At 35.6% G+C, this 27,416-nt stretch overlaps 1 protein-coding gene across 9 annotated transcripts in view; it reads left to right on the plus strand.

Moving 5' to 3' along the window:
- The window catches only part of VPS13B (vacuolar protein sorting 13 homolog B), a 786,697-nt gene that overhangs the window by 209,313 nt on the left and 549,968 nt on the right, over positions 1 to 27,416 (plus strand). For all 9 annotated transcript variants that reach the window (XR_001919125.1, XM_018058289.1, XM_018058286.1 and 6 more), the window contains 2 exons: positions 5,072 to 5,206; positions 5,993 to 6,166. Coding sequence is in view for 8 of the 9 variants with exons in the window: in XM_018058289.1 (XP_017913778.1) it covers positions 5,072 to 5,206; positions 5,993 to 6,166 (309 nt within the window). In the remaining variant the exon portion in view is untranslated. The remainder of the gene's footprint in view (positions 1 to 5,071; positions 5,207 to 5,992; positions 6,167 to 27,416) is intronic.

The following is a 27,416-nucleotide window of genomic DNA, read 5'->3' on the forward strand; positions in this document are numbered from 1 at the left end:
AAAGTGGTGGTGGGAAAACTGGTCAGCCACTTGTAAAAGAATGAAACTAGAACACTTTCTAACACTATACAGAAAAATAAACTCAAAATTGATTAAAGATCTAAATGTAAGACCAGAAACTATAAAACTCCTAGAGGAAAATGTAGGCAGAACACTCTCTGACATAAATCACAGCAGGATCTTCTATGACCTACCTCCCATAGTAATGGGAATAAATGCAAAAATTAACAAATTGGACCTAATTCAACTTAAAAGCTTTTGCACAATGAAGGAAACTATAAGCAAGGTGAAAAGACAGTCTTCAGAATGGTAGAAAATAGCAAACGAAGCAACTGACAAAGAATTAATCTCAAAAATATGCAAGCAGCTCATGCAACTCAATACCAGAAAAATACATGACCTAATCAAAAAATGGGTGGAAAAACTAAACAGACATTTCTTCAAAGAAGACTTACAGTTGGCTAACAAAGACATGAAAAGATGCTCAGCATCACTCATTATCAGAGAAATGCAAATCAAAACTACAGTGAGGTACCATCTCACCCTGGTCAGAATGGCTGCTATCAAAAAGTCTTCAATAAATGCTGTATACGGTGTGGAGGAAAGGAACCCTGTTGGTGGGAATGCAAACTAGTACAGCCCTATGGAGAACAGTGTGGAGATTCGTTAAAAAAGTGGAAATAGAACTGCCTTATGACCCAGCAATCCCACTGCTGGGCACACACACTGAGGAAACCAGAATTGAAAGAGACATGTGTACCCGTGTTCATCGCAGCACTGTTTACAATGGCTAGGACACGGAAACAACCTAGATGCCCGTCGGCAGACGAATGGATAAAAAAGCTGTGGTACATATACACAATGGAATATTTCTCAGCTATTAAAAAGAACTCATTTGATTCAGTTCTGATGAGGTGGATGAAACTGGAGCCTATTACACTTAGTGAAGGAAGTCAGAAAGAAAAACACCAATACAGTATGTTAACGCATATATAGAGAATTTGGAAAGATGGTAATGATAACCCTATATGCAAGACAGCAGAAGAGACACAGAGATAAAGAACAGACTTTGGGACCCTGTAGAAGGTAAGGGTGGGATGATTTGAGAGAATAGCTTTGAAACATGTATGTTAGCATATGTGAAATAGATCGCCAGTTCAGGTTCGATGCATGAGACAGAGCACTCAGGGCCGGTGCACTGGGATTACCTTGAGGGATGGGATGGGGAGGAAGATGGGAGAGGGTTTCAGGATGGGGGTCACATGTACACCATGGCTGATTCATGTCAATGTATGGCAAAAAGCACTACAATATTGTAAAGTAATTAGCCTCCATTAAAATAATTAATTAAAAAAAGGAGAAAGATGGTGGGAAGAGAATCTGAATTAATGGTGTACCACAGGACTGAGAGTATGTGTTGAGTTAATATTCAGAAAAATACTAAAAGGACAAGAAATAACAGTGTATTATTTTATACTAAGTATTATGAAAATTCAGTATTTTTAGGTTATTCTATTGATAGTATATACCATGTGAAATCCCTAAGGAATAGGGATTCCTTCTTCCCTTCCTCTGGTAGATTTTGATAGCAATATTTGAGTAAATGCATATGACAGTGCTTTGTGAGGTCATTATTTCAACTATAAGATACTGTCACTGTCTATAATTGTTCTGTTGACTCATATCAGATGACTATACAACTGTCCAAAATTTTGCACCTCTTCCCTAAATTCAGATTTCTCAGAGTTAAATACCTTAAACAATAACTGCTGTCTTTGGCCTCCACGTGAAACAGTAATTAATAGTGGCTTGCCTTAAGCCATATAACTACTAAATACATAATACTGTAGCCTTGATTTTTCAGTTTCAGAGTTTTTAGTCTTTTTGTTTCAGCATTTCGTGTTCCTAAGAGGAAGATTTCCTTTCACAATTTTAGGAAACAGCATTCATGTAGCTTGACAACAGTGTGAGGGGTGCCATGAATTGTTCAGTGCCAAGACTTTGTTCCTTTATCTCTTCCTAGTACATGTATTTGGGGTATTTTACAAATTTTGGTTTGATGGTAGAGTGGAAAGAAGCCAAGTTTATTTTTAAATTAGTTTTATGAATACGATTTCTTGTTTAGAGTAATTTTAGGTTCACAGCAAAATTGAAGGGAAGGTCTGAAGTTTTCAATACAGCTTGTGCCTCCGTACCGGTTTACATAGCCTCCCTTGATATTGACATCCCTCACCAGAGTGGTCCAGTTTACATAGCCTCCCCCAGTATTGACATCCCTCACCAGGGTGGTATATTTGTTACAACTGATGAACCATATTGACACATCATATCACTTAAGGTTCATAATTTATATTACTAAGGTTATTTTTCTGTTAGCAGCTTTTCTCCATTGTTGAAGTGTATCAAGAGATGACTATAATTATCTGTTAAAAATTCTGAGGTTAAGCAATTAAAAAAAAATTACTTTAGGAAAAAAATTTTCTTAAGGAGAAACTATGCAGGATGTTTCAGTTTATAAAACATTTTAAAATACCTGAGAAATTTAATGATAATAAAAAAGTGAAGTAAATTCTTGATAGTTGTAATCTAAAATAAGATGCTTTATACATATATGTCATTCTTTTGTTTTCATGTATGTCATTCTTATCAGAAGAGATTTCAGGCAAGTTCTTTTCAAGTTATTTTTTATTGAAATATAGTTGATTTACAGTGTTATTTCAGGTATATAGCACAGTGATGCAGATATATATATTATTTTCTATTATTATAATATAGATTATTAGATTATTATAATATCAAGTATAATTCCCTGTGTTATACATTACAGCTCTTCTGATAAGACTTCAGAATCTTATCAATATATACAGCACACAATAGATATTAACAAAGACTTAGACCTTTCATTTGAGAGTCAAGGTAGAGCCCTAAACTTGGTGTAAACTTTGTGAAAGAAGCAGTTTATAAAGTAATTTTTTTAAAGCCATGTTTGTCTATCCATGTATTTTTAGTTTTGCAGCCAACTGAACTCTTTCAATTCTAACCCTTGAGAGAATCTTTCATTAGCTCTTGCCTCCTGATTATTATCTAGATTCTTCAAGTTTTTTTTTTCCCCCAAAAAACTGGTATAGAATGAGTCTGACTGTGGGTGCTTGAGTTAGAATAAGGTATTACTACATTTTGTATCTTTCTCATCACTGAACATAATGATTGGAGCGGGGTAAATTATCACTGACTATAACTTGTGCATCCACAGTAGATGTTAAATATGCTGAGATAGCTTAGCTTCCTTTCTTATGAGCAGAAATGTGATCCAAGCCTCCTCACTTTCTGACTTGAGCGTGGGCAAAATCCTTCCTTCTCTAAACTTTGGTTTTCCTGAATATGAGATAGAATAGTAATAGCTAGGTCTTTTTTTTTTTCTTTTGATATGAGTAAAAATAGCAAATTAAATGTAGTGCATGGCACTTTAAGTGCTCAGTGTGTTAGGTGCTATAATTAGCACTACTGCTGCTGCTGTTATTACTATTATTACTGTTACTACTATGTTTATGTCATATTGTAGGCATTGTTTAACTTTCTGAAATACAGCTTCTTAAGTTTGTTGGGTTATAGATTTGGAGACTTTGATAAAAGCTGATAAAATCATAGAAAAGATCTAAGTACACAGCATTTAGACTCCTGCTATGAGGATAATAGGTTCAAATGGTGAATACTGAGAAATAGCAACCAATTGTTACATGTTCTTGTAACAGTCAAATAGAAATGAGCAAATTTAGAGGTTCTTCTGAAGCAAAGATTAGTATATGAGAGATGTTTCTCAAGATGATGTCCTTTAACTAGTGGATAACCATGTAGTGTTTTAGTTAAATTGCAGGCTTCCTGGGCCACATCTCACAAAGACTGTATAGGGCTTCTTGAACACACGGGAGTTTGAAATCAAAGATTTTGGTATGTTTAATATATCTGTCATAAAAGTTCATAGTTTTCTTAATTCTTCATACTTAGTTCTGCTTCATGAAGTTTCACATGTGAAGGATGATACATATTCGATTGGAATGTGGAATGGGGAAAAGAAAGCCTCTTTTCATGAGTATTGGTGAAATGAGGGATGAAGTTTTCTGTGATAAGATCAAATTGTGTCAGCTCTTCCTCTGCTGCAGGACTGTGCAGAGAGAAAATTACTGACTGAACTCCTCTAATCCATTGTATCCCAATTTGTAAAAATGAGAGAATGACATTTTTATTACCACCCTGTTTTGAGGATAGAATAAAATGTGTGGATAACACACAGTAAGTCCTTTGGTATATGTTAATGGATTAGAGTTCTTCACATTATCATCATTTTTTTATGGTTTACAATAATGTTAGTGTAACGTTCTTAAGGTTTCTCTGCCTTTTGAATTCTTACCTAGGCTTCAGGGCCAAAATGAGTTTCTCCTCTTTGAATTACGTTTTCCCTACTAGTTATGTCATGGTAATTGTTTGCTTCTGTGCTTTATGTCCTTCAGCAAGTAGCATACAGTAGAAAAGATAATGCTCACTTTTTTTTGTTAATTGGTATAGAATCACTTTGGTTTCTTTTGGCTACAGCTGGCATATCGATTTTGCTTATAAGCTATTGTATTTTAACTTAGGAGCTGTTTTGAGCTATCTTGTTTCTCTCTTTGCATCCTACCTAACCAAGATATTTTGGAGTCTGTTTATATAGGTAATTTCATGCTTAAATTAATGCGTCTGCATAAGTGAAAGTCAGTTTATAAGTTAAATTTGTTTCAAAGTGAACATCTTAATCTGTATTCTAAAACCAAATGTGATTTTTTTTCAGTATCCATATTTTTAAACAACTGTTTGTTTAAAATTTGCATAAGTATAGTTTTAAGAGTTCAACCTGTTTGTTTTAAAGTTGCATCATTTTACCTCCGAAACACTAAACTGTGAAGCCTAACACAAATACTGTAAGAACATCTGAGGTAGATAATTAAAGTATAATTAAGTTTAAATGCCTCGGTGAAGGAGTATAAAAATTATTTAAATTCAATCGGCTAGTACATTTGCAGTTTTCTTTTATTAGGTGTGAAATCTAAGAATCCCCTGCCAACTCTTGAGGGCTCAATCCAGAATGTTGAATTGAAGTACTGCAGCACATCATTGGTCAAATGTGCCTCTGGGACCGTGGGATCAATAAAAATTTGTGCCAAAGCCCCAGGTATGTGCAGCTGGACCGTGTAAAACTTTATTGCCTGTATAGGAGAATTGGCCTTGCATTTTACAAGGAGCGTTACTGAAACAAGAATTTACTCATTGTTCCTGTGAATCAGAGGTTTTAAATATTTTTATTTTACTTGAAAAAAATTGTTAATTGTGCCAGGATAATACTTCTTGACATTAATAAATTAATTTTTACTTAAGAAAAAAATATTGCGTAGTTTTAAGAATGGTTATGAGGGAAGAAAAATTAAAGGAAAGTTTAGTCTTATACTTTTTGGGGTGGAATAGGAGATATAGATGTATATGACACTTAAAAATTAAATTAAAATGTTGCTAGTATAATGAAATTAAACAGAAACCCCAGCTGTTTTTCAACTTAAGGTTGTAATTGACTTTGCTTTCCTTCCAATACTTGATTTCATAGTATTTTCCTTAAACTATTTGTTATTTAATTTTTTCCAATGTGGATTAAATGTCTAGATAAGTTTAAAGAGGTACAGATTCCCTTTAATATTTACAATACAGTGTGTTCATGTTGTTTTATTTTACATGCTTTTCTGAATGTGTTCTACATTTATCAACTAAATACTAAAACATTTTAAGAGTTAAAAACGCATTTAATTTTTATCAGTCATACTTTTAGAATATAACTAAATGTACTGCTAAAATTACCAGGTGTAAATAGAAATTTTATATTGTTAGTATACTTTAAAATCAAGCATCTGCAGGCTACTCCTATATATTTTTTTTGATAACCTTCTTTTTCATACATCTGTCTATTCAGGTGACAGTGGAAAAGAGAAGTTGATTCCATTGCTTCAGGGTCCTTCTGACACTAAAGACCTTCATAGCAGCAAGTGGCTCAATGAGAGCAGAAAGCCAGAATCTCTTTTAGCTCCAGATTTGATAGCCTTCACAGTCCAGGTTCCACAGTGTATGGACTACTGCCACAGTTCTGGTAAGTACACCAGTATTCACTTGTTTTGAATTTTCTTTTCCAGCAAGACTTTTAAAAAGGCACTTTCTTTCTTTCCTTCTCTCCTTTCCTTACCTCCCCTTCCCTCACTCCTCATTTTCGTCCATTCTTCCTCTTTTTTTCATTTGTGTCCATTGGGATACACCCTGCAGTTATCCTCTTTGAAAATTCAAATGAAGTATTTTGTATCATTTTTGAAAAATGATGTGTTTACAAACAATAATGATTTTATCCTGTTTTATTAAGAGATAATTTCTTTTTATGTATAACAGTTAACCTTCAGGTTCAGCTACTGCCAGTACTAAATCCAACTGAGTTTTAAAATATATTATGTAATACATAGAAAGGAGTAAAAGAAATTTAAAACATTGCAAAGAGAAAATATTTTTCTTGGGATAGTAGTACTTTGTGACCCATAGTTTGCCATGTTGAAATAGTGGATTCAGCGTTCTGTGTATTTACAGGAGGGAAAAGATATTGATGGTATAACAAAGGAAAAAACGCAGGAGAAGCTCCTTGCCTCTGTTTCATTTTATTTCATGTCATATTATCTATTTCATTTTATTCACTACCGTAATAGCAGATCCACACCTCTCATGTTGAGAGGAGATATTAGAAGGATCAGTGAAGCCTGGGGATAAAGAGGTGTGGTAAGGAGAGCCTGACGTCAGCAGTGAGTTCAGTAAAGCCAAGACAATGATACTGGAAATAAGATAGCTAGATAGATGTTCTTAAAGATATTCTTCAGCCCCCATTCAGTGGGCTGAATTTTTTCTTTAGAATTAATTGGCCAGTGAGGTGATTTCAAATAGCTCCGTAAGAGTAGAGCTCAATTAACAATATGTAACAAATACTGTAGCTTATAGGAAATGCATTAAACATGAGTTCAAAGTAAGTTCACTTTGACTAAGTTCAAAGTAGAAACCATGAAAAGATTTGTAATTAGCTAGACAGAGATTGGGTGAACTCTGGGAGTTGGTGATGGACAGGGAGGCTTGGTGTGCTACGATTCCTGGGGTCGCGGAGAGTCGAACACGACTGAGTGACTGAACTGAACTGAAGACAGATTATATGGAGTGAATATTTGAAGCAATGTACATATGCAGTGATGCAAGACCATTTGAAAGCAGAATTTGATATGAGCAACATTTGTAGCTGAATGGCATTCACACTAGAAACTGGAAATTAGTATTTGAAAGGTGAGTCTGAGAACCCCTGAATCAACATTCTTTTGAAGAGATCTCCTCACAAAGACATTTTCATCTTGATGAGGCTGAGTGTGGAACCCTAAGGGAAAAAAATGTAAGGATGAGGCCACTACCTATCCCTTATGGGTAGAAGACTTTACCAGTAGTTTAAGGTAGGGCTTGGTAAACATTTTACTAACATTTTGGGCGTTATGGGCCATATGGGCTTTGTTTCCATTGTGCTGTTTTAGCACACAAAAAAAGCTGTGAAAAAGTGGAAGTGTTAGTTGCTTAGTCCTGTCTGACTCTTTGCAACCCCAAGGACTGCAGCATTAGGCTCCTTTGTCCATGGGCTTTTCTAGACTAGAATACTAGAGTGGGTAGCCATTCCCTTCTCCAGGGGATCTTCTCAACCTGGAGACTAAAGTTGGGTCTCCTATACTACAGGCAGATTCTTTTTACTGAGCCACCAAGGAAGACCAAAAATAGCCATAGGTAAATGAATGGGTGTGACTGTGTTCCAGTAAAACTTCATTCACAAAACAGGAGGTGGGCAAGATTTAGCCTTTGTGGATCACCTACCCCTGCATCGGGCAAAATGATTGGTGGTTAAATCATGCTTTTTTTAAATACCTATTTAATCATATTCTTTGAATATGCTTTTGGAGAATCTCCTTTTTATAATTGTCCAAATAGTAGTTTTTGGTAGGTTTTGTTTTCAAATCATTAAAATGTTATTAGAATGACCAGACCATCTGGTTAGAATTTTTATACCTAAGAAGGGACTAAGCTTACTAGAATCTATTGCATATGCTTTTTGTTTAACAGTTTATAAAAATAAAAATAAATTATTTATTTGCATGTGTGGATCTTAGTTGAGGCATGCAGGAGCTTTGTTGCGTCACGCGGGATCTTTCATTGTGGCTCATGGGCTTAGTGGCTCTGTAGCATGTGAGATCTTAGTTCCCCAACCAGTTTGAAGCTGTGTCTCCTGCATTGCAAGGTGGATTCTTAACTACCAGACCACCATGGAAGTCCTTACTGCATATTCCTACACAGGATAGGGGCTCTTCATTTTTTTTGTTTTGCCATGTGTACCACTAGAATGAACCGAGTCAAGCATATTTAGATAATACTCTGATCTTTCTCATAACTGTATTTGTATTATTCTTTGTAATCTAAATGCATATTCAGGATCTCAGTATATATATTTGCATTTTGAACCTTTATATAAAAGTAAAGTACTGTAAAAATTATACATATGATTGTTCTAAGATAAAATTTTATATTTTTCTACTGTTAAGGAGATTCATCTAATGTTCAACATTAGTGTTACATTTAGTGATATGTTTATGGATTTGCATGTAAAATTTTAATATGACCATGCATTTGGTTCTTTGAAGATATTCCTTGGGTGTGTTTTAATCCTAAAATGTAATGTGTTTTTAGTTAAACTACATTCATATACTTTATTTAGGGTATTTTTAAATTTAAATTTTCCATCCATCTTGGGAACTGCCACCCACATTCATGGCTTAGGTATTTATGATATGGTAATGAGAGAGCTCATAAGTATTTTTTTTAAAAGCTATTTCTAAAACAATATTAATCTTATGTTCCGGTAATAAAAGTTTAGAGGGTGTGTGTTTATCAGTGTGTGTGTGTGTGTGTGTGTGTGTGTGTATGTGTGTGTGTGTGTGTATGACTGATGGTATAAACAAGTTGTAAATAAATTTTAAATGAAGAAATAATTTATTAATAATCCTTTACAAGTTTATTGAAATATAACCCTTTTAGCAAGTTCTTTCCTAGCCACTGTATATAAAAACATTTTTCTCTCTTGTTTGCATATATGTGCATACTCAGTGGTAAAAATCTGCCTGCCAATGCAGGGGACAAGGGTTCGATCCCTGGGTCAGAAAGATCCCCTGGAGAAGGAAATGGCAACCTACTCCAGTATTCTTGCCTGAAAAATTCCATGGACAGAGGAACATGGCAGACTGTAGTCCATCAGGTTGCAAAAGAGTCTCACAGGACTTAGCAACTAAACACACATTGACACTAACACATTTTGTTTTCTTACTATTCTAAAGTTTCTCGTATCATACTCTGTGATAGTATATATATTACTGATTTGTCTTGTTGAGTTTTTTTTTTCCTGCTATTAGAATTTAATGTTTTATTATGGCTGGAATTTTTTGTTTTTCTTGATCACAGATGTATTCCTAATGTCTAGAACAATATCCCACACATAGTAGGCTATCAACAAATATTTGCTGAATGAATGAGCAAGTAAGTGATGATTGTATTTGCTTTTCTTTGGTTTTTGAGGCTGGAGCACCCAATGAGTCATTACTGATGTTTGCTTCAGGGGGGAGAAAAAGATTCTGGATAGAATTCTGAACTCTTCTAGATGAACGATTAAGGGAAGCACAAGTAATCCCTGCTGTCTTTTTTAGAGACAGACCATCCAAAGGAGGTTGTTAATGTGCTTTTCCCATTGATTTATATAATTTGAATGAGAGGTTTTGGAATGTGGCAAATGGTGTATTTTAGAGGAGTTTGGTGATCATTCTAATTGGCTTCTGATTATCACGGCATCCTGTATGGAAGACAACTGCTTTTGTGCATATGTTTCTAAATTGAAGTGGGTTATTGAAATTGGGAAGCAGATCATGTTGTGAATATTATTGAATATATTAGGAAGTGAGTTTTGAGAGAAGCTCACTCAGGATAAAGAGGCAGAGTTTTTCGGCAGTGACTTTAGAAAGTGAGAAAATAGACAGCTTTTTAAATGGGATTAAATATAATTGACTAAAATAAGTATTAACAGTATTAATAAAACTTATTATGGACACAATGTTTTGCAACTTATAAATCACTTGCATGTAAGTTTTTCAGTTTGTTTACAGAACAAGACTGTTTTCAGCACAACAAATTTAGTTTGTCTAACAGAGGAGGAAATTGAGGCTCAGAAATTGTCCAAATGTTTAACAAGTCAGACTTTAAATCTGAATATGGGTCTTCTAACTGTATAATATTTTTCCACTGTCTCAGGTTATTTATTATTGTGTCTTTTATTCTTAACATCCATATTGTAAACATTGTACCACCCAGCCTTATACATTCTTAACTTTGAGAATCTCCTTCTTTACTTCATATTTATTGTTGTTTAGTTACAAGAAGTTGTGTCCAACTCCTTGTGGCCCTATGGACTGTAGCCTGCCAGGCTCCTCTGTCCATGGGAATTCCCAGGTAAGATTACTGGAGTGGGTTGCCACTTACTTGTCTAGGGGATCTTCCCGGCCCAGGGATTGATCCCCTGTCTCCTGCACTGGCAGGTGGATTCTCTATGGCTTAGTCACTTGGGAAGCCCTGACTTCATCTTAAATACTATCAAAAGAGCCACACTTCCATGGTGTCACAGGATTGCTTTGTGTTTGAAGTCTTAGCAACTCCATTTTCTCTTTTCCTTCTCCCCCCTTGATCACTTTCTCTACTTGACTGGTGCTGATTCCAGCAAAGGAGCTAAAAGCTCCTTGGGAGTCCAGTGCAGCCCACCTTCCGAATTCATTGCTATTATTCACAGGAATCAGTGGCATTTCTGTTACTTAATGTTTGTATAGATAAATAGAGAGACTAGATTCTTCTTCACTTCCTTCAGAAGTAGAAGCACTTGGTGACTATAAGTCGTGTATGTAAAATATTTAAAAATAGGTTCTCAGCATTTTTTCTTTTCTTTTTTTTAAATATAAACTTTAGCTCTTCTTTATATGCTATATTTTGCCTATGATTTATAGCAGGTTCTGCTTGTTAAAAAGTTCTTTCTTAGTCTTTGTTAATCTGATACTAATGTATAAATAAATTTTTGAGTGCCTGCTATTTAGGAATATAAAATGATTATAAAATACTATTAGCTTGGGATCAAAGGGAACTTACAGGACAATCATTCCAATTTATGAGTCAGTGTTAGGAGTCTTTTTGATATGTCCCTGTTTTTCTCTGTGCTTCAGATCTCTTGGCCTTCTTTAAATTTCTCAGTGGTGATTATGATTTTGCATATTCTGTTTTTTTTGCCTGTCTGGGATTCTTACAACTGTCCATACCGCTTTAACTTATCCCTCTTCGAGTTTCAGCTTCGTGTTGAGGTCCTAGCTCATTTACTATATCTTCAAGTAAGCCCGAAGGCTGCTTTTTCCCTTCTCACCTTCCCAGTTTGATTAAGTATTTCTGTTACATTCATTTTCATAATTCACTGTATATTTCTTTCATAGCACTTAATGACAGTAGTATTTATGTAGCTGTGTGACTTGAATGCTGTCTGTTTTCAACATTGGACAGTGATTTCTGAGAGGACAGAGTTAGTCACTGGCTGCTTATCATTTTATCTCCAGTACCTAAAATTTGCTGACATATAGGGAATTCTTAGAAAATCTTTTATGGAATGAATGAATAAATGGATTATTATGACAGAGGGTCAAGGGTATGAATGCATTTGACAGATAAATAGTAACTTCTTAATGTAATACATGTTAACCATCTACCCTCTTCTCTCCCTGTTTCTTCCTCTTCCTCCTTTTCCAGGCACACACACACCTACCCACACACCCACATCCACACACATCCCCTAACCCCCACTGGAGAGAATACCTACCAATATCTTTCTTTATTAAACAGATGTGATTAGTATTAGGTCCTCAGTTTGTTGGGCTGAAGCTTCCATTCCTTAGTCGTATAAGTGACATGAAATAATGTGTGTGTGTAATATGTGCATGCACACGTGTGTGTGTATATGTGCATGCACATGTGTGCTCAGTGGTGTCTGACTCTTTGCAACCCCATTGACTATAGCCTGCCCAACAGGCTCCTCCATCCATAGAATTTTCCAGGCAAGAATACTGGAGCAGGTTGCCATTTCCTTCTTCAGGGGATCTTCCCAACTCAGTTGTCAAACTGTGTCTCTTGCATCTCTTGCATCAGCAGGCGGATTCTTTACCATTGAGCCACCTGGGAATCAACCCTATATATACATGACAAAACTTATTATCTTATGTTTCATTGGCATTTATGTATGATCATACCTTTTCCATTGAAACCTTCATCTCTCTTTCTCTCTTGGCCCTCAGGAGTTATAACACCTGATATCTTTTGCTGTTTTGTACATACTGTGAATGGCAACAATGACTGCTCTTTATTCTGAACTAGCTTTTAAAGGATATTTGTATAGTGAACAGTTCTGGCAGATAGATCCAGTATCTCTCTGGAGCCAATGGAGTGCCTGCTTACTGCCCATTATAAAAGATCTGGTTCCTCAACACAGGGTTAATTTCTCCTTTTTTATTTGAAGTACTGTTGATTTACAGTGTTGAATTAGTTTCAGGTACAGGATTCATTTCTTATAATGCATTCCACTGCATGTGCAGTCATCTACCCGGATACATCTTTGTTTTTTTCTCTGTGAAACTTGAGGGCAAAAGGAACTGATATAAATACATATGTTGGTACTCATGCTGCTTGCTGGGCCATGAGTAATATAGACCTTTGTTTGACTCAGGAGTCTCCTGTCTTCTACATCATTCATTACAGCTCAGAATTCTTGACACTAGCGCAGTATAGTCTGTTGGTTCTCCTTACTGAACCATCTTCATTTCCTTCCTCAAATGCATTTCTTTCCTTTGTATCTTAAGTATATGTTGTTTCTGATAATGTGACCAGTCCTCTTCTGTTTATTTGATTTAACCAACAGTGTGTGTATGTGTGTGTGTGTGTTTAGCAACCACCCCTCTGTGTATTTATCTGTGTGTCCATTTATTTTCTCTTGAGAGCCAAACTCCAAATTTCAGCCACCTCTTGACCATTGCCCAATGGATATTTTACTGTTGCCTAACATGTTTAAAGCAAAACTCAGTGTAGTTTCCCTCATCCCACCTGATGCTCCATCATTCAATTTCAGTTAATGGCACTGATGCTGCTGCTGCTGCTGCGTCACTTCAGTCGTGTCCGACTCTGTGCAACCCCATGGACAGCAAGCAGCCCACCAGGCTTCCCCATCCCTGGGATTCTCCAGGCAAGAACACTGGAGTGGGTTGCCGTTTCCTTCTCCAATGCTTGAAAGTGAAAAGTAAAAGTGAAGTCACTCATTCGTGTCTGACTCTTAGCGACCCCATGGACTGCAGCCTACCAGGCTCCTCCGTCCATGGGATTTTCCAGGCAAGAGTACTGGAGTGGGGTGCCATTGCCTTCTCCGGTTAATGGTGCTATTTACCTCTTAATGGTGAAAATTTTAGCACTAGGTTAATTGCACCTTCTTTCTCCCCTGCATATCGTAGATGTTCCACAGAACTTTTTTTTTTTTAACTGAGTAGTCCAGGATAAACAATAAATTTATTTTACTCACTTCCATGTGATTTGCCTACATGATTCCATGACATGTCTGAAAAAGTCTCTTTTAAAATTTAATACAATCCTTCACATAGCACAAATTATGGTGTATTTTCCAGGTATATATAGTGAACTTCTATTTAGTTACTACTTGTCTTGAACTTTTGTGCCGCTGGAAATTAGAGTTTTTCACACAAGCTACTGTTAAGACACTGTTTTGTATTTTGTAATTTTAATGAATTTATGAATTTACATGCAGAATGTTACATTTATTCCTAGAAAATTTCATCTAATTGATTTTGTTCACCATTAAGGAAGATGATAATCTTTTAAAATCAGGCTGTAGTTACTTGTGCAAGTAAGATGAACATGGTGTATTTGCTTTTGACATATAAAACTCAAAACAACTATTTCTTTCTAATACTAGAAAAATAGAATTTAATGATTTTGAGGATATATAAAAATTATTTAAAACAACTGTACCTTAAAATGTAATTTAAGTTATAAGATAGTTTAAGCTGAACTTTCTATTCCCTGGTTTTAATCAGTTTCAGAAATTGTTTTAACTTTACTAGATTGGCCTGTATTAAAAGTTATTTTACATTTTGCCCATGAAATATGTACTTTTGATTGTAGTTTTTGGGAAAGACAGTCACAGTTCTGTTCTCTGGAAACTCATATTTAAATTGGGGAGATAGTTTTCTTTCCTGATTAAAGTATACCAGCAAACACACACACTCTTCTTTCACCATTTTTAGTTGGTTGGTTAGGATTGTTAAGTAATCTTTAAAATGAAGACAGTATATTTTGGATTGTAAATTTTAATTTGGAAGAAATGTTTTTTGTTGTTGTTCAAAAAAATTCTTCTCATAATGTAGAATTAAGTAAATTGCCTTGAAGTTATATTTTTAGTATTTTTGACAGGATACATGAGTCAGAATGCTTATATATTGTAGCAATTAAAGACAATTCACATTTGTGGTTTGGGCATAAACGTGTAAAAATTATACCCATCTATCTTGTTACATTTCCTCTCTGCTCCCCGAGGACTTTACTATGTACTTTATCTGTGATTGCTGCCAGTTTTCTATCATGTTCCCACTGGGCTTCTGGTGCAAAAAATCTTATCCTCTTGATGACAGAGCTTGCCTGAATGATTTCATGCTCCTAGCATTTTTGTTCACGGGAATTAGGGGCAAAATGTAACTACAGCTGAACAGAGCGTCTATTTTTGTAATTTTGGAGTTTAGGCTCTGTTATTGGAACTAAATGAAGAGATGCAGGTGTTCTCCAGTCCAAGCCCTTTGGGAGTTTTGATGGTAGATGCTTGAAAAGAAAATGCATGTGTTTCCAGAGTCAAACAGCAGCTGTGAGACAAGGATTTATGTTTTTCTCAGAACTTTGGGATTTCAAAATGTTACATTTAATCACAAGCACAGAAAGGGGAGCAAATGTTAAAGATGTTACGCATAAAAGTAAGTTTACTGATTTCTTTACCATATGAACTATTTGTGGGAATATAGGAGCACAGTGATTTTTAATCAGAATATAAACAATTTCTAAAGGATTATGATAGTTACCAGGACATAGGCTTTTGAGAATGTTGCATTTGTAGCACAGAGAATTTTTTATCATACTAAGGATTATGCATTTTTCCCCCCATTTAGACAGATATACAGATATACACACAAATACAATGAAAGGTTTGATAAAATTTTTGCCAAATGTGTTTTCATTATAACTTTCGGGGCAAAAGTGTAAAAAAACATTTTATATTAACACAGCCCAAGGTTTTTAAGTATAAGAAAAGAAATTCTATCTAGCATAGCATAGTAAGGGAATTTTGCATGTATATAAAGCATACGTTTATCTGTATTAAAGCGGATATACACTTAAAACTTTTTCAAATCATGAAGTTTGTCTTATGGTTGATTCATCTTTAGCTAAGGAAAACTCTGCCGTATTTCTTTGCTACTCTCATTTTATGTTTTATTTTTTTAAGTAAAATTATTCACTCATTCAACACATTTTTTGCAAGTTTTCTGCATATAGAAATAAAATGGTGCATCAAAATCTCTAAAGAAATTTATGATATATTGAGGAGAGATAGGCATATAAACACCAAGATTAAATCAATGAATAAATGAATGAATGACTTACTAAAACAACTTATATTTTGAGTGTAGCTTTACCCATTGTAAGCTATATTATTTTGAGCAAGTTAAACTCCTGAGTATTGCTTTCTCATCTGTAAAATGAGTGTATTTTTATCCAATTGTTAGGATTGTTATGTACATTAAATTACACGCTCTGTCTTCAAGTCCATTGTAATTGTAAAACATAATGGAAACTCTAAGTATTAACTTTATTCTGGCCAAAGTAGTAATCTTTGTTAATCATTATTTTTATTGAAGGCTCATGGTTTTTCTCTTGAATCCTTTTCCTTCCTATCATGTTCTCTGTATGTTAGCTGATCCCTGTCCACTTTAAAATTTCCTCCAAGTTAACTGTGTAAACCTGTGTTTCTGAAGCTACGAGCAAATCCTTTACCCAATCCCAGAATTCTACCTTCTTCCAGATTGAAATGTCTGCTGGATGGCATAATGGTAGGAGTCAGAAACAGTTCAATAGCAACAGGAAATTACTTTGCTTGCTTCTTTGAAAGGTCCCATATTCTGGAAGAAAGGCAATGCAAGAAATCTCCTGAGCCTTGTGGGTGACCAGTTGTTTTCCTTATTTATAGCACAAATTCAAAAGTTTGTATTTTTTTACTGCTTGTGTAGTAAAAAGAAACTGGTATTCTGAGTAAGTGATAGCTTCATTTGTAAATAGTAAATTATTATATAAGAAGTATTTTACATTGTAATGAGCTTTAAGTGAACTTCAGTATAAAATATATAATGTTTTGTGTATTTTCAATGGATCAAAAAGCTAACATTATTCAGTTTATTTTTATATTTTAGATAATGATGTCTTCAAAACGAGTTTTTATTTTTACATTTTCTGTTTAGACTTTGAAGTTAGCTGAGTAGTAGCTGTCATATTGGTCAAATGAGACATAGAAGCCTTAGTGAACCACTGTGAGTTGATTTACAAAACAGGAGTAAATTTCCTGTCAGTTTTTGCTACTTGCTTCTTCCCCTAATTGTTGTATCCCTTCTAGAAGAAACCTGATTCCAGAGATAGCTTTTACATCTGTTCTGTCAGCACAGTATTCACAGCAATCATCCTTATGCAATTAATTCATTTTGTAAATAAATGATGAAAGTTAGTTGTCCATTAATGTGTAAGAATTTAATCACTTTTCTAAGATTGTTTTGTTTTAATTTCACCTTCTTTTAACTTTTATCCTTCCTCCTCCTCCTCCTCCTCTTTCTTCTCTCTCTCTCTTCGTCCTTCCTAATTAATAACCCCCTTCTAAGCAGCACCATATCACAGTGCAAACAGTCATAACTCTTTATAGGATTCTTTCCACATGAAACTGGTCAGGATCATAACAAGTACATGTTAAGTATTTGGTAAATACAGACTTGTCCTAAGGAAATGATTTTTGCCTTTTGATATAATCTTTTTGTCTACAGGCCCACATCATTTTATTTCTAAGTTGATCTGTGGGGGGAAAATGTAGTCTGGCTTCAGCCTGTTAAAGAATGTTTTTTAAAAGTGAAATCTTATCTCACATATATATATATATAAATAAATAAAATAGACAAATGTTAAAGATTATTATCTCATATAGGTATAAAATGAATGAATTTTAAAGTATTAACATCATTGTCAATCAGAGAACCAGTCAGATGTTACAAGTAGATCAAAGGGGAGTTTATAAAAAGACAGTTCTAGATCAGTACTACTGTAAAAAATTTGGAAATGTATACAAAACAGGCTCTTTCTCCAGTGAGGAAGGGAGGTCATTTGTATTTCTACCTGACAGAATTTATTTGCATCTATAGTGAATAATTATTTTGCATTGCTATCGGTATCTATCATTTAGAGATTTGTAAGAGAACTCAAAGGCAATGATAGGTACAGAGTCCCTCTAGAATCAGACTCAGATAACCTCTGAAGGTGTACTCTGAACAATGTAGAGCTCTTCATTGAAACACAATTTTTTCCCTGTAAGTCTTATGGAATTCCAGATGGTTAGGCTATTTTTAGCTGAGACAGTTTAAATATAGAGGCAGGTCAGAAGTAATTTTGTGAAGCAAATATTCAGTACATGGAAGACAAATTAAAGGAAAATAATACCACCGGCAGAGGGCAGTGATGAAGTTAACAGTTTCCTCTCATCAAAGGATACATTGATTGTTGAAGAACTCTGGGCTAATTCTGTAGACCTTAATTTGAATTTAACTTTTGAAATCTTGTCATATAAAGTTCCCTACAACCAGGTGCTTTGTTAGTATCTGCAACTAAAAAAGGCCTTATGTTTATTTATTTTGTTAATATATAAGATATGTTGACCTGGTTTTAAAGTAAATAATGTGTTCTAACTTATTAAAAGGCTTTCCTGGTGAAAGTGTTCGTACAACAAAAATTTGAATACCTTCTCTATCTCATACTGCTTTAAGTATTGAGAAAGATGATTTCACACACACACACACACACACACGAAAGAGGAGTTGTTGAACCTCACAGAAGTAACCTTTGCTTGATTATGATGTTTTTATTTTACTGGATAATTGTATTTTTTCTTTGAGAATTAAATGTCTTATACAGTGTTATCTAAATTATAAAAGCCTTTCTTCAAATGTGAAAATTACATCTTATCTGATATTTTCCACTGAAGAGATAGAATTCTGAAATATTGTGAAAGTATTTGTAAGAATATAGTAGACAGAGTTGTGCAGAACTCAGTTATAAATAAATAGCAATAAAGAAAATAAAAAATGCATCACAGGAAGATGGCATTTCATTTCATTTTCATTTAAATGATGACATTTCATTTTCACTTAAATTAAAATGTGGTGGGACTATTAATTTTTGCAAACTCTTCAGAAATCAATTTAGCAAAACTTATTAAGGACTTTAAAAGTGGTAATCAGTCATAATTCTATTTTAAAGACTATATCATTAAAGGAGTAATCCCAGATGCACTTAGACTTGTATTTAAAATGTAAGCATAATCATATCAGCTTACTTATAATAATCACAAATTTTCCTTGTTGTCCAATAGTAGGGAAATTATAAAGATAAATTTAAAGAAGAGCATCTTTGAAATCAAGCAATAGAAAGTATATATCATAAAAAATCTTTATAATAAAAGCTTGTGTGGAAAAATGTTAAGCCTATATATAATAAAATTTGGGTTTTTAAAAATTTCTCTTAACATGTATATACATATATATTTACATGTATTAGAAAAATTAATTTTTAATAATGATTATCAGTGTTTTATGGGATTATGAGTCATTTCTCATTAATATTTATATTCAGAGGAAGAGTATTTGGTATTTTCTGCCAACAGTATGCTTAAATATTTCTTTTTTAAAATGCTTATTTTCAACTATTTTATGGATTTTATGGTTATCTTGCTCACAATTAAGCATTCTTGCACACTAAATCATATACAATCTTTGATATTTAAATAGAATTTCACTTTGAAAACAACATGTGTGTTCTAAAATCCAGAGTTTACAGCTTAGTTTTCATAGATACTTTGGGGGGTGTTAGTGTATAGCTGAATAAAATAACAGATTTTAAGAGGGCATAATTTCCATTTCTCCTTAAATAGTTTCAGTCTTGTGATTAAAATGTTTAAAATGATTTTATTTTTCACTTAACTTGTTTTGTATTTATAAAGTGTCTTCCTATTCAGCTATCTGGGATCATTCTACACAAAAACGCTGCAGTGAAATTTGATTTACGCTTGTACTTATGAATTAGCTCTTTGAATATTTGAATGGTTAGGATATTTGAATATAGATTTTGAACACATAAGATCAAAGAATTGTCATAGTTAAAATTCAAGGCCAACTCAATAAATTTCTTCTTAAATTCACAGTGAAGTTGAAATACTCTTAAGTTTTTAGTGAAAACTAGTAGAAATGAGTACTCTGAAAATAGTACTTTAATGGAAGAATAAATTAAAAAATCTTCATATCTATAATTGTTCTGTTTCAGGTAAAAGACTTATGTAAATAGAATTCTAAAAGATACTTTTTAGACAGACGGTTAAAGATATTCACTGGCATTTCACGGACATTAGAGGTTGATAACAATGTTGCTTTTTGTTGTTTTTACTGTCATTTCCACATAGTTAATTTTATTCTTCATTCAAGCATAATTTATGATTATTAGACATGATTAAGTTTACTTCTAAGGACTCCTAGGTGGCTCAGTGGTGAAAGAATTCACCTGCCACTGCAAGGAATGCAGAAGAGGTGGGTTTAGTCCCTGGGTCGAGAAGATTCTCTGGAATAGGAAACGGCAAACCGCTCCACTATTCTTGCCTGGGAAATCCTATAGACGGAGGAGCCTGGTGAGCTAGAGTCCATGGGGTCTCAAAGAGTCAGACACGACTGGTAATTTTCTGAAGTTATGAGTTCTAATTGATAAAAGGCAGACAGAGCTTTGTGAACTGTCTTTGGGAAAAAGGGAAATTGATGGGCCTGAAACTTTCTAATATGGTAATGAGCAGTCACTGAATGGAGAGGAGGAAGGAAGGAAGAGTAGACAGCAGTAAACAAGCAGTTATTAGGTAAGAGTTTAAAACAATTGATTTTATATTCTTAAATCATTGTCAGTTACCCTTAAAATAAGATTTTGTTATAATCAGTAATGCAGGGTAGAATAATACATGTTTTTAATATATTTTATTTATTTTTAAAAATATATATATATTATTGAAGTATAGTTGACTTACAATGTTTCAGGTGCACAGCAAGGTGATTTGGTTATACAAATACACTATATTATTTTCAAAATGATTTTCCATCATAGTTTATTACAAGATACTGCCTGTAGTTGCCTGTGCTATAGAGTAAACCTTTTGTTGCTTGCTGCATATCTGTTTTTTAATTTGAAATCTAGCATTCTATTTATATTAAATCAAACAAGTGGAATCAAAATGTCATAATTTTTTTAGTTAGGCAAACATTTTTAAGTTTTCTGAAATATATATATACATATTTATATATAAGTTTTTGTACTACACTTGATAAAGGCTTGAGAAAGAACAACAACAAAAATAGATGGAGAAATTGGAGAAAATAAACTTAATGAAATGGGAGCACTGAATATGAAATAGAAAAAGTGAAACACAATAGATAAAAGATCATCATATAGCCTTTTTTTTTTAAACATGACTGCTTTCTCTGATAATGAGTGATGTTGAGCATCTTTTCATGTTTTTGTTAGCCATCTGTATGTCTCCTTTGGAGAAATGTCTGTTTAATTCTTTGGCCCATTTTTTGATTGAGTGGCTTATTTTTCTGGAATTGAGCTGCAGGAGTTGCTTGTATATTTTTGAGATTAATTCTTTGTCAGTTGCTTCATTTGCTAATATTTTCTCCCAGTTTGAAGGCTATTTTCTCCCATTTTGAAGGCTGTCTTTTCACCTTGCTTATAGTTTCCTTTGTTGTGCAGAAGCTTTTAAGTTGAATTAGGTCCCATTTGTTTATCTTTGCTTTTATTTCCAATATTCTGGGAGATGGGTCATAGAGGATCCTGCTGTGATGTCTGTCGGAGAGTGTTTTGCCTATGTTCTCCTCTAGGAGTTTTATAGTTTCTGGTCTTAAGTTTAGATCTTTAATCCATTTTGAGTTTATTTTTGTGTATGGTGTTAGAAACTGTTCTAGTTTCATTCCTTTACAAGTGGTCGACCAGTTTTCCCACCACAACTTGTTAAAGAGATTGTCTTTTCTACTTGTATATTCTTACCTTCTTTGTCAAAGATAAGGTGTCCATAGGTGTGAGGATTTATCTCTGCGCTTTCTGTTTTGTTCCATCGATCTATATTTCTGTCTTTGTGCCAGTACCATACTGTCTTGATGACTGTGGCTTTGTAGTAGAGCCTGAAGTCAGGCAGGTTGATTCCTCCAGTTCCATTCTTCTTTCTCAAGACTGCTTTGGCTATTCGAGGTTTTTTTGTATTTCCATACAAATTGTGAAATTATTTGTTCTAGCTCTGTGAAAAATACCATTGGTAGCTTGATAGGATTGCATTGAATCTATAGATTGCTTTGGGTAGTATACTCATTTTCGCTATATTGATTCTTCCGATCCATGAGCATGGTATATTTCTTCATCTATTAATGTCTCCTTTGATTTCTTTCACCAGTGTTTTATAGTTTTCTATATATAGGTCTTTTGTTTCATTAGATAGGTATATTCCTAAGCATTTTATTCTTTTTGTTGCAATGGTGAGTGGAATTGTTTCCTTAATTTCTCTTTCTGTTTTCTCATTATTAGTGTATAGGAATGCAAGGGATTTCTGTGTGTTGACTTTATATCCTGCAACTTTACTATATTCGTTCATTAGCTTTAGTAATTTTCTGGTGGAGTCTTTAGGGTTTTCTGTGTAGAGGATCATGTCATTTGCAAACAGTGAGAGTTCTATTTCTTCTTTTCCAATTTGGATTGCTTTTATTTCTTTTTCTGCTCTGATTGCTGTGGCCAAAACTTCCACAACTATGTTGAACAGTAGCGGTGAGAGTGGGCACCCTTGTTTTGTTCCTGACTTTAGGGGAAATGCTTTCAATTTTTCACCATTGAGGATAATGTTTGCTGTGGGTTTGTCATAAATAGCTTTTATTATGTTGAGGTATGTTCCTTCTATTTCTGCTTTCTGGAGGGTTTTTATCATAAATGGATGTTGAATTTTGTCAAAGATTTTCTCTGCATCTACTGAGATAATCATATGGTTTTTATTTTTCCATTTGTTAATATGGTGTATTACATTGATTTGTGGATATTGAAGAATCCTTGCATCCCTGGGAAAAAGCCCACTTGGTCATGATGTATGATCTTTTTAATGTGTTGTTGGATTCTGTTTGTTAGTCATTATCAGAGAAATGCAAATCAAAACCACACTGAGGTACCATTTCACGCCAGTCAGAATGGCTGCTATCCAAAAGTCTACAAGCAATAAATGCTGGAGAGGATGTGGAGAAAAGGGAACCCTGTTACACTGTTGGTGGGAATGCAAACTAGTACAGCCACTATAAAAACTAGCATGGAGATTCCTTAAAAAATTGGATATAGAACTGCCATACGACTCAGCAATCCCACTGCTGGGCATACACACTGAGGAAACCAGAATTGAAAGAGACACGTGTGCCCCAGTGTTCATCTCAGCACTGTTTATAATAGCCAGGACATGGAAGCAACCTAGATGTCCATCAGCAGACGAATGGATAAGAAAGCTGTGTTACAAATACACAATGGAGTATTACCTGGCCATTAAAAAGAATACATTTGAATCAGTTCTAATGAGGTGGATGAAACTGGAGCCTATTATACAGAGTGAAGTAAGCCAGAAAGATAAACACCAATACAATATGCTAATGCATATATATGGAATTTAAAAAGATGGCAATGATAACCCTGTATGCGAGATAGCCAATGAGACACAGATGTATAGAACAGTCTTTTGGACTCTGTGGGAGAGGGTGAGGATGGGATGATTTGGGAGAATGGCATTGAAACATGTATATTATCATACGTGAAATGAATTGCCAGTCCAAGTTCAATGCAGGATATAGGATGCTTGGGGCTGATGCACTGGGATGACCCAGAGGGATGGCACAGGGAGGGAGGTGGCAGCAGGGTTCAGGATTGGGAACACATGTATACCCGTGGTGGATACATGTCAGTTCAGTTCAGTCGCTCAGTCGTGTCCAACTCTTTGCGACCCCATGGATTGCAGCACGCCAGGCCTCCCTGTCCATCACCAATTCCCGGAGTTCACCCAGACTCACGTTGATCGATTCGTGATGCCATCCAGCCATCTCATCCTCAGTCATCCCCTTCTCCTCCTGCCCCCAGTCCCTCCCAGTATCAGAGTCTTTTCCAATGGGTCAACTCTTCGCATGAGGTGGCCAAAGTATTGGAGCTTCAGCTTTAGCATCATTCCTTCCAAAGAAATCCCAGGGCTGATCTCCTTCAGAATGGACTGGTTGGACCTCCTTCCAGTTCCAGGGACTCTCAAGAGTCTTCTCCAACACCACAGTTCAAAAGCATCAATTCTTTGGTGCTCAGCCTTCTTCACAGTCCAACTCTCACATCCATACATGACCACAGGAAAAACCATAGCCTTGACTAGACAGACCTTAGTCGGCAAAGTAATGTCTCTGCTTTTGAATACGCTATCTAGGTTGGTCATAACTTTTCTTCCAAGGACTAAGCGTCTTTTAATTTCATGGCTGCAGTCACTATCCGCAGTGATTTTGGAGCCCCCCCAAAAAAAGTCTAACACTGTTTCCACTGTTTCCCCATCTATTCCCAAAAGTCATGGACCGGTGCCGTGATTTTCGTTTTCTGAATGTTGAACTTTAAAAAGCCAACTTTTACCCTCTCCTCTTTCACTTCCATCAAGAGGCTTTTTAGCTCCTCTTCACTTTCTGCCATAAGGGTGGTGTCGTCTGCACATCTGAGGTTATTGATATTTCTCCCAGCAATCTTGATTCCAGCTTGTGTTTCTTCCAGTCCAGCGTTTCTCATGATGTACTCTGCATATAAGTTAAATAAGCTGGGTGACAATATACAGCCTTGACGCACTCCTTATCCTATTTGGAACCAGTCTGTTGTTCCATGTCCAGTTCTAAGTGTTGCTTCCTGACCTGCATACAGATCTCTCAAGAGGCAGGTCAGGTGGTCTGGTATTCCCATCTCTCTCAGAATTTTCCACAGTTTATTGTGATCTACACAATCAAAGGCTTTGGCATAGTCAAGAAAGCAGAAAGAGATGTTTTTCTGAAACTGTCTTGCTTTTTCCGTGATCCAGCGGATGTTGGCAATTTGATCTCTGGTTCCTCTGCCTTTACTAAAACCAGCTTGAACATCAGGGAGTTCACGGTTCACGTACTGCTGAAGCCTGGCTGGGAGAATTTTGAGCATTACTTTACTAGCATGTGAGATGAGTGCAATTGTGCAGTAGTTTGAGCATTCTTTGGCATTGCTTTCTTTGGGATTGGAATGAAAACTGACCTTTTCCAGTCCTGTGGCCACTGCTGAGTTTTCCAAATTTGCTGGCATATTAAGTGCAGCACTTTCACAGCATCATCTTTCAGGATTTGAAACAGCTCAACTGGAATTCCATCACCTCCACTAGCTTTGTTCGTAGTGATGCTTTCTAAGGCCCACTTGACTTCACATTCCAAAATGTCTGGCTCTAGATTAGTGATCACATCATCATGATTATCTGGGTCGTGAAGATCTTTTTCGTACAGTTCTTCTGTGTATTCTTGCCACTTCTTCTTAATATCTTCTGCTTCTGTTAGGTCCATACCATTTCTGTCTTTTATCGAGCCCATCGTTGCATGAAATGTTCCCTTGGTATCTCTAATTTTCTTGAAGAGATCTCTAGTCTTTCCCCTTCTGTTCTTTTCCTCTCTTTCTTTGCATTGATCGCTGAAGAAGGCTTTCTTATCTCTTCTTGCTGTTCTTTGGAACTCTGCATTCAGATGCTTATATCTTTGCTTTTCTCCTTTGCTTTTCACCTCTCTTCTTTTCACAGCTATTTGTAAGGCCTCCCCAGACAGCCATTTTGCTTTTTTGCATTTCTTTTCCATGGGGATGGTCTTGATCCCTGTCTCCTGTACCATGTCACAAACCTCATTCCATAGTTCATCAGGCACTCTATCTATCAGATCTAGGCCCTTAAATCTGTTTCTCACTTCCACTGTATAATCATAAGGGATTTGATTTAGGTCATACCTGAATGGTCTAGGGGTTTTCCCTACTTTCTTCAATCTGAGTCTGAATTTGGTAATAAGGAGTTCATGATCTGAGCCACAGTCAGCTCCTGGTCTTGTTTTTGCTGACTGTATAAATCTTCTCCATCTTTGGCTGCAAAGAATATAATCAGTCTGATTTCGGTGTTGACCATCTGGTGATGTCCCTGTGTAGAGTCTTCTCTTGTGTTGTTGGAAGAGGGTGTTTGCTATGACCAGTCCGTTCCTTGGCAAAACTCTATGAGTCTTTGCCCTGCTTCATTCCTCATTCCAAAGCCAAATTTGCCTGTTACTCCAGGTGTTTCTTGACTTCCTACTTTTGCATTCCAGTCCCCTGTAATGAAAAGGACATCTTTTTTGGGTGTTAGTTCTAAAAGGTCTTGTTGGTCTTCATAAAATCATTCAACTTCTTCTTCTTCAGCATTACTGGTTGAGGCATAGACTTGGATAACTGTGATATTGAATGGTTTGCCCTGGAGACGAACAGAGATCATTCTGTCATTTTTGAGATTGCATCCAAGTACTGCATTTTGGACTCTTTTTTTGACCATGATGGCTACTCCATTTCTTCTGAGGGATTCCTGCCCGCCGTAGTAGATATAATGGTCATCTGAGTTTAATTCACCCATTCCAGTCCATTTTAGTTCGCTGATTCCTAGAATGTCGACGTTCACTCTTTCCATCTCTTGTTTGACCACTTCCAATTTGCCTTGATTCATGGACCTGACATTCCAGGTTCCTATGCAATATTGCTCTTTACAGCATTGGATCTTGCTTCTATCACCAGTCACATCCACAACTGGGTATTGTTTTTGCTTTGGCTCCATCCCTTCATTCATTCTGGAGTTATTTCTTCACTGATCTCCAGTAGCTAATTGGGTACCTAATGACCTGGGGAATTCCTCTTTTGGTGTCCTGTCATTTTGCCTTTTCATACTGTTCATGGGGTTCTCCAGGCAAGAATATTGAAGTGGTTTGCCATTCCCTTCTCCAGTGGACCACATTCTGTCAGACCTGTCCACCATGACCTGCCCATCTTGGGTTGCCCCGCAGGCATGGCTTGGTTTCATTGAGTTAGACAAGGCTGTGGTCCTAGTGTGATTAGATTGACTAGTTTCTTGTGAGTGTGGTTTCAGTGTATCTATCCTCTGATGCCCTCTTGCAACACCTACCATCTTACTTGCATTTCTCTTACCTTGGGTGTGGGGTATCTCTTTATGGCTACTCCAGCAAAGCACAGCCGCTGCTCCTTAGCTTGGACGAGGGGTATCTCCTTACCGCCGCCCTTCCTGATCTTCAACGTGGGATAGCAAGAGATCCAGGTTCAGTCCTTGGGTTGGGAAGATTGATCCCTGGGGTAGGAAATGGCAAGCTACTGTAGTATTTTTGTCTGGAGAATTCCATGGACAGAGGAACCTGGCAGGCTACAGTCCTTGGAGTCGCAAAGAGTCAGACACTACTGAGCGAATAACACACACATACACACACAGACAGTTGGTATTATAGTAATATTTTTCTGGTTCTTCTCATGCACCAGGTATTTCAGTTAGCATTTTAAGTAGAACCGAAGCAGTCCATCTGTAGAACTCATACACTTACCCATTACACTAAGAGCAAAGAGTAGGGAAGAATGCAGATCCCCCAAAATTGATTAATCAGCTCATTTCATTCTGCTTAATTTCATTTATTGGCTGTTAGGTACATACATAATACTGCTAAAGGGTGGTATAAAAATGTATTAGATATATTAGATACCAGTCCCCATTGAGT

Source organism: Capra hircus, chromosome 14 (genome assembly GCF_001704415.2).
Source record: "Capra hircus breed San Clemente chromosome 14, ASM170441v1, whole genome shotgun sequence".
NCBI classification, from domain to species: Eukaryota; Metazoa; Chordata; class Mammalia; order Artiodactyla; family Bovidae; genus Capra; species Capra hircus.